We start from the raw sequence: 8,586 nt of genomic DNA on the forward strand, positions 1-8,586 counted from the left end.
GGAAAGGAAGAATAAAGGTAAATCGCGTATGTATATAGAGAAAGTTAGGAAGAAAAAGTTGATATTTTGAGAAAGAAGAAAGCTTTAAGGGGAAGGGAAGAAAGGATAGAGAAGAATATGACGTTGAATAAAAGAAGAATAAAGGGGATGATAAAACAGAGAGCATGGAGTGAAAGAATGAAAGGGAACACGGTATAGATAGGGAAAGACAGGATGTGGATAAAAAGGAATGTGTGGATAAGGGATGAAAAAGAAAAGTTGAGTAATAATAGGGAAGGTCCATGGCGACAAGGGGAAGAAGCGGTTACTAGGAAGGGAGGAGGTAATGGAAACAGTAGAGGAAGACATTAAAGAAGGCAGACATACGGGGTTTCCACAAAAGTATGGATGAGGCGCAAAGGTGAAAGAAGGGATAAAGGAAGGAAGAAAGAAGAGAGTAGCGTTTTAAAACCTATCTGGGCTAATGAATAAAGATGAAGGATTCTGGGAAGAGGTGAAGAAATGGGATGTACTGATGTGAAGTGAAACTTGGATAGATGAAAAAGATTAGTTGCCAGTGAAGAGGAAGTTATCTAAGGGATATATATGGCAAATCCAAGAGTCAAAGAAAGACAAAGCGAAGGAAAGGAAGGGGGTATGGTGTCAGGAGTGAGGAATGAATTGGTGGGAAAAGAGAGAATAGAAGTGAGAGTTGATGAAAAGGATGGAGTAATGACGAGAATGGTGAAGATAGGAAGAAGAAAGGTGAGAATAGTTTGCCCTTACAGGAGAAAGGGATAAGAAGTTTGGAACGAGATTAGGAAATGGGTAGCGAAGAAAGATAACGAATTGCTGTTGATAGGAGGGGATCTGAATGCCTGGGCGGGGGAACAGGGGGAAAGAAAACTAACAGGTGGACCGCAGGGTACGACTCGGTTGGAAACTCTGGGAGACACAGGATGGTTCATTTGTAATGGGAACTCTGATGGGGATGAAGAAGGCTAGATTACGTTTGCAGGAACAGGGGAAACAGTAATAGATTACATACTAGCCGAGGAAAGGATAAGGATGCTCTCAAAAAGAATCGAAGTAGGGAACGAAAGAGGGTCAGAACACTTCACGGTCATTGCAAAGTTGAAGTGCGGGAATTGGAGAAGAGAGGGAAGGAAGAAAGAGGGGGCAACATGAAAAAAAGCAAAAATGTGTACATGGAGAGTGAATAAACTAAGAGAATATACGGAATGAATGGAAGTACAGAATGTGGTTACTGAAGATGGGGGATGCGTGGATGAGATTTTGTGTTAGATGATAGGCCGGATAGGGAAGGTAGTTGAAGAAATTAGGCTAAGTGGAGAAAAAATAAGGGGCGATAGTGGATGGTGGGATGTAGAATTTGCAAAGGGTAAAGAGTAAAGAGCGTATGAATTTATTGTTAAAGAATTAGAGAACAGGAGAGATAAGTAGAAAGGAATCTAATAAAAGGATTTGTGAAAAAAAAATTCCTTGCAATAAAGTAAGGAAGGGAATGGTAGGTGATTAATAGAGAAAGGAGTGGATGGAAAGGAATCAATAAAAAGATAAGTATGGATGAATGGACGGTATATTTCAAGAAATTGCTAGGAGGGGTGAATAGCAAGGTGAAGGTGGAAGGTAGAAAGATCAAAGAGCGAGACATCGAAGGTGGGAATGAGGTCATTAGAGGAAATGTGAATCAAGCAATTGAGAAGTTAAAAAGGGGCAAGGCGACAGGAGAGGATGGGATGGAGAATAAAGCGTTGAAATACTGCGGAAGAAGGGTTACAGAAGAGATTTGAGAAGTATTTAATAGAGTATGGAGAAAAGGATGGCCGATTGAGGGGAGAACAGGTTAGGTATTTCCTTTATGAAAAAAAGAGGTGATAGAAAAGTGTAAGATTATAGAGGAATCACTCTCATACCAGTAACATAAAATATAAGCAGAGGTGCTCAGGCAGAGATTAGAAGAACAGGTAAAAGAGAAAGAAAGTATTCCACATAATCAAACACAACTTAGGAAAGGGATGGGAACAATGGATAATTCTTTCGTTCTGAATTATCTAGTCAATAGGAACCTGAGACAGAAAGAAGTAAAACTGGTCGGTCTTTTCGTAGATTTTAAGGTAGCGTTCGACTCGGTGAATTCGAAAGTTTTATGGAAGGCGACGAAAGAAAGGTAAGTGGAAGAAGAGTTGATTGATAGGATAAAAGAGGTTTTCACGGAGACGAAGACAAGGGTGAGGATCGGGGAACAGAAAGAAAGGAGTTCTGGACAGGGAGGTGTTTCAGACAAGGGTGCCCGCTAAGACCGTTGTTATTTAGCATATTGTTAGCAGACCTAGAAGAGAAACTGGAAAAGAAAGCAAAGGGGTACAACACTAGGAAATAAGTGGATATACTCGTTAGTTTACGCAGACAATGCGGTTCTTCGGGCAGATAATGAAAGTGGAATAAACTTGCTAATGAGAGGATTCGAAGAGTATGTGAGAAAGAAAGACCTGACAGTGAATGTCACGTAAGTAAAGATAGTATGTTTCAGGAAGAGAAAGAATGAAGTAAAGTATGGATGAAAGATAAATAGGAAAATGATAGAGGAATTTTGCTATTTAGTATTCTGATTCGAAGCGGGAGGTAGAAATGAGTTGAAGGTGAAAAAAAGTATAGAAAGTTCGATTAAAGTGATGAGTTAAGAGTGGGATATTGTAAAAACAAGATTCAAATAGGATTCGAAGATGAGAGAATGGCTGCTTGATTCACTGGTATGGTCAGTGATGTGTTATGGAATAGAGATTTGGGTGTGGAAGCAGTACAAAAAGGTAGAAAACATGTAAGAGAGATTTCTGAGATGGGTTATGAGAGTTAGTTGGAACTGCCCAGGTTACATGATGAGAGAAGAAATAGGGAAAGAAAAATTAGTAATAAGGCAGAGGAAAAGGGTTTGGAATTTCGAGGAGAAACTTAAGAGTGGTAAGGGTAGCAAAGTTGATCAAGTATGCCTGCAGGAAATACTAAATAGAGAGAGGAGAAGAAACACGGGGCATTCAAGATGGGAGAAGCAAACATGGCAAGTTAGACGAGAATGAAGAATGGATGACGAGAGGAAGGAGTGGCGTGAAATAAAGAACAATATTATCAAACAGGAGGACGAGAAAAGATGGGAAAAGATTATGGAGTCAAAATACAATAAATGGTAAAGATTGACTAAGATGAAAGAAGTCCTACAATATTTAGGGAAGTTTAAAAAGGAGCGCAGCTGGTCCAGGATGGGATATTACAGTATAAGAGAAGAAACGAATGGGTGTAAATATTGAATGAGTGAAGAAATGAAAATGCATAGGGTATGTGGTTATGAAAGGGAATCTTGGGAGCATGTGTTGGAGAGATGTACAGTAGAAGATGAAAAAGGGGGAAAGAGCGTGGCTTTATCATCACGACAATGCGCCTGTTCATTCATGCTTAGTTGCACAAGCAAAATTGCATAAAATCGGCTTGGAATTGGTTCCTCAGCCACCGTATTCACCAGACCTGGCCCCCAGCGACTATTACTTGTTCCCTAACCTCAAGAGATGGCTCACCGGTAAGCGTTTTTACTCAAATGAGGAGCTTATAGCTGAAACTGAGGCGTATTTTGGAGACTTTTCGGACGGTATCAAAAAGTTAGAAAATCGTTGAACTCGCTGTATCGACCTAAAAGGAGAGTATGTTGAAAAGTAAAACCGACTTTGACCAAAAAAACGTCTCCGTGTTTCATTTTTCAGGGACTTATCAGACTGCCTAGTAAGTATAGATCTAAAAAATAATGTGTGGGAAGTACTTTTGCATATAGTAGCGGAAGCCAATGTATTCAAATGCAGCTTAATAAGCGATTGAATAGAAAGAATTCAGACATAATTTTTGAAGTAAAGGGAATATCGTCAGGTTTAGTGCTCACTTTAGGTCAAGTAAATCTGAAATGCAATGATCTAGATGTTAGTTTCCAAATAGTATCAGACTTATTTTCAATTAAAGAAGTTTTTTGTATGAAATGCCACGAAAGTTGCAAATGGTACGTAGACGCATGGGTGGCGTGGAGAACAGGAGCGTAGTCCAGTCACGGTGTTCGGAGGGGGGGGGGGAGCCCTCGGACAGGAAAAAAACCACTTTAAAAGAATACAAAAATTTACTATGAACACTTAAAATAATTAGATAAACTAACTGACAAATTTACTTTGCCTACACTAGACTTAATTCAATTTTGCCTATCTAAGCGGTGCGTCAGTTTGTTCTATCTGATCAGCGGAGTGCGCATGTCTAGCGATATAAAATAATGTTTTCTGATCAAAGTAGGCATGTTTTTACATTGGTAAAGTTCTAGTGTCCATAAAAAATGATATTTCACTAACAAATACGATTAATACCATTGAATGAGGAATCTAGATCAAACATCCTAAATCTCCAGCACCTACAAGAGATAGAAAAGGACCATTTAATAGTAAGTTACGTAGCAAGGAGGAGAGTAGCATCTTTTCATAGCGAGAACAATGTTTTCGGAACGAGTGGTAGGCAAGCGCCACAATACCCGATCCTACCATTCCTTCCGAAAATATTGCCCGAGCCACGAAGACGGCTCTTTGCCATGGCATGTACTGTATTTTTTATTGGCAGACGCGCAAAATAGAGAGCGTGCTCTTCTGATGGGGGATTGAACTTGATCACTCTTTTTAAGTAGGCGAAGCAAGGGCATGTAGAGGCACAAAAAAGGTTACGTGGCACTTAACTATTGTTAAATTGTTTAATTCTTATATTTTCGAACATTTTGGATGTTGTTGGGATCACAAAAACAAACAACGTTAAACAAAAAAGAAAGAGGTGTCGGGGCTATCACTGCACATATCTTCAGCTTCCACCATTTTGTATTGCTTGCTGTGCGACTATACATGCGTCTCCATTTTATTTCTAGTATCTAATGTTGGACCTGATACCCTAACACCACTTTTGTACCTAGAGGTACAACATAATATACGCAGGTCCACGCACGCCGCTTGAAAAGAGAGAGTTTAGGTTCAACATGCTCATTTTGTGCGGCAACCACAAAAATCTATTTTCTTAAGCCGTACACAAAATAATTTTATCTGCAAGGAAGGACAGTCTCCCAAGAATATTGTATATCGAAAAATACCTAACGTGAACGCCAAAGCAATTTTCACCCGTCTGAACATTCATTTTACCGTCGATACCTCCGTTTTACACCCCATTATTGGTAATTTCCAAGAAGTCAGGCTCCCGAGAAAATAAGCGTTCGAAAGTGGTGGTGGACTACAGGGTATCACATAAAAAACAACAGAAGACACCTATCCATTGGCGAATATAAACAATATACTCGACAAGTTGAGTAACGCGAATTTCTTAATGGTGCTCAGTTTGGCTGTTTACACAACGCCAACTGAACCTTCCTTTTCAGTACAAACACCAGTTAAATAGGGGTAAAATCCCAGGCCATCAATTATTTCAAACGCAGAAAAACTACCCTTTTTTAATAAACGGCCGTTTTTCCTATAAAATAAATTACCCTAAATTTATTTTTCCTTTGGGACAGTCTCAGCCCACAAGCAGACCTCAAACTCTTTTTCAAATGTTTTTTTTTTAATTTGAAGAGCAATTGGAGCCAGTTATTTTTAGAAATTTTTGCAAAATTAAAATAGTTTAATAACTGTGAAATCTTTCGGAATATTTTAAGATTAAAGGAATTGGTTATCTCAAAGCCAATTGTATGTCCTTAATATGAAGATATTTCAGAAAATGATGCAGTGAGGTTTAAAGTGATTGGATGTGCTTTTTTGTTAAAACTATGAAGTAAACCAATTTCCGGTCAGTATCCACCCTGGTTTATTATCTTTAAAAATTTCTAATGCAAGAAATCTTCTTTGCTATTTACAATTTAATAAAATGAAATTAAAATTATTCTGAAAGAAACTTACAAAATTGTTTGCAATTATTTCAAAAATTAACATCATAACGACTGCAAAGGCCATTAGGTACTATTATATGGTTAACTTCTTACAAGCAATAGAGTAATATACTCCTTCTCAGAATAACAGCTTCAACTTACCTTTGGGCAAACTTCTTTTTCTTTCTGCGACCTCCTAAATGACGTTAATTGTTGAAGATGAACAGCTGCATGTTTAATAAATTGTACATATCTTGCTTCCACAAATGAGTCTATTAGTTCTTGACGAAGACACGCCAGTCTATGTTTGTGCTCAACAGGGAATCCCAGGGCCCGTGCCTCTTTACTCAATTCGACACCTTCAACTGTTTAAAAATTAAAAACATTACAGTTACATTGAATCGACATCTACACTGAAACACACACACACACAAATGTATCATTAGGTGAATTTCATAGTAGCCTACGTTTTAGAAAGTTTACGTCAGGAGGAAAAGTTCTCAAAAGATCCAAAACATAGTGCCGAGAATCGTTTCCAATAATTCCTTTGCATTCAACGCTGCTGCAGAGCTCTATTTCTTCTTCTGCGTCGTTTATCACTTTGTGAGGTAAAATTTTGAGCTGCTGACCCGCCTTATTCAGCTGTAATAGAGAGAAAAATATAAAGTTTTGCTTTGAAACTTTTGCTTATGAAGAAAAGTTGTAAAACGAAGCAACATTCTTTTGAAAAGCATTTGCTTTGCTTTTTGAAGGAATTCAAAATTATATGTGACACGCTTTATAAATATAAAAATTGTTTGAAAAAATAATTCGTTAATAAAAGCATAACCAAGCTCTTTTCATGACAATATAAGAGTTTCTTATATGACCGAGAGTATTAGGGAGTGAGAGCTTCTATCAAAGAGATAGTTGCAGTCGACCACTTCAAAATAATAGAACATCTCCGTATAACGTATTGCAATAGCAAGAAAGACTTGGTTGATTAGATTAGAGGCTACGAAATCCTACACTTGAGCTAACCCCGGCCACATTTCGCCTACTCCACATGCATTGAAAGGCTCATTTTCAAGGGGGTCATTAATTAATAACATTAACCAATTTTACTAATTAAGCATATAAAAAATTATTTAGGTTAATGCAACTTAAATTTTCAAATTACTTATTGCATAAATTTAGCCACCCGCGATCAAAACGGGACACGCTTGAAATACCTTGGTTTCAGTTGGCCTTTTGGTTATTCTCGTTCTTGATTTTTATAAGTCAGATTTTTAATTTTTTGAAGCATACCTTAATAGGAAATTGCATTCCACATTTTTTTTCTTGAAAAAAGTTTCTGACTTTTTTAGTTTACGAGATAATCACGAAATTGTTACTTTTTGACAAAATTGAAAATCATTTTATTTTTGCGTTCCGCTCGCTCTAACTCCTTCAACAATAAGACTATCCGGATGAAATTTGTAGGGAACATGCATATAAATGTTCCGAAATTGACAGTAATGATGAAATTTAGATTTTTCATTCTAAACATTTTTGATTAATTTACTGCCGACTCAAGTCGTAAATTACACATTGACACTTTCAAACGCATCGTTTCGGTGACGAATTAAAAAAAAAACTTAAACTTATCGTTACCAAAAATTCGACAGGGGTTCAAAAAAGTTTTTTTTGGAAAACGGCAAGTAATTCTGACTTGTGGTTTACCAATAACAATTAAATAAAGACCTGTCGCTTGACCGTTACACGTGCGAGCTTGTTCTAAGGATGTGTTTAGCGGTGGCGAAGATCCAGTTGATGCGGTCAAAATAATTTCACAAAAAACATTTTCGAATCATTTGGTTACACAATCCCGAATAATAAATGATCTGGATTAATAATAATATTGAATTCATATAAGCAAAAAAATAAATATTTATTGAAAATTCGATCAAATTTACTGCAATTCAATCTTTATCGCTTTCTTCGGTTTCTTTTTCTATCTAAATTTGAAAATTTACAAGAAACATATACAAAAAGATTTTGTAGTTGACATTGAGTTTATTGAATATATTCTAAAATTTGAATGACAGTTTACGATCACACCATATTTCTCAAACATTTCTTCTTGTTTTTAATCCATGACTTTTGACATTTTTTTCTTTTTCTTGTAGCCCTCATGGTAAGATTTTTTCACTTCACTATGTTAAAAAGTTCGTAGTCAAGGAACGAAGAGTTTTTAGAAAGAAAAGAAAATTGATAAAGTACAGTCTGTCAAGTTAAAGCGTGGGTGGCTTTACTCGCAGTCGGTAAGGTGTATCGACATGATTTTGGTGTCAAAATATTAAGAAGAGCTCCCTCTTTCATGCTTTTTGATTTAACATTCAGTTTGCTTTCAATTCTCATCTTGTTACCACGTTACAAAAAATGAGTTCCGTATATGTAGGTGCAATCTCCCAAACCCATGTTTCGAGAAACAACCCCAGAGATGCACTTTGACCGGATGTTTTACAGTCCGCTGCACTAATCTTGAGGTTGAATGTGTCCAGACATGTGATGACGTCACGTAACCCCAAACAGAAGCCTCGTCAGTGAATATTACCTCGTCCCAATCTCGATCAACATTTTCCTGGGCCTACGCAAGTCGCTTTTCGATGTGCTTTTCACCAAGCAATGGTTTTTTCATTGTAGGG

The 8,586-nt window shown here is 37.2% G+C and overlaps 1 protein-coding gene across 1 annotated transcript in view; it reads right to left on the reverse strand.

Annotated features, from left to right (window-relative positions):
* LOC117175862 (clustered mitochondria protein homolog) overlaps nucleotides 1–8,586 on the reverse strand; it is a 224,905-nt gene that overhangs the window by 76,818 nt on the left and 139,501 nt on the right. Inside the window, exons 9-10 of the mRNA XM_033365667.1 lie at nucleotides 6,388–6,562; nucleotides 6,083–6,285 (exon numbers count right to left, since the gene is read on the reverse strand). Coding sequence (XP_033221558.1) covers nucleotides 6,083–6,285; nucleotides 6,388–6,562 — 378 coding nt within the window. The remainder of the gene's footprint in view (nucleotides 1–6,082; nucleotides 6,286–6,387; nucleotides 6,563–8,586) is intronic.

Source organism: Belonocnema kinseyi, chromosome 1 (genome assembly GCF_010883055.1).
Source record: "Belonocnema kinseyi isolate 2016_QV_RU_SX_M_011 chromosome 1, B_treatae_v1, whole genome shotgun sequence".
In the NCBI taxonomy this organism is placed as follows: Eukaryota; Metazoa; Arthropoda; class Insecta; order Hymenoptera; family Cynipidae; genus Belonocnema; species Belonocnema kinseyi.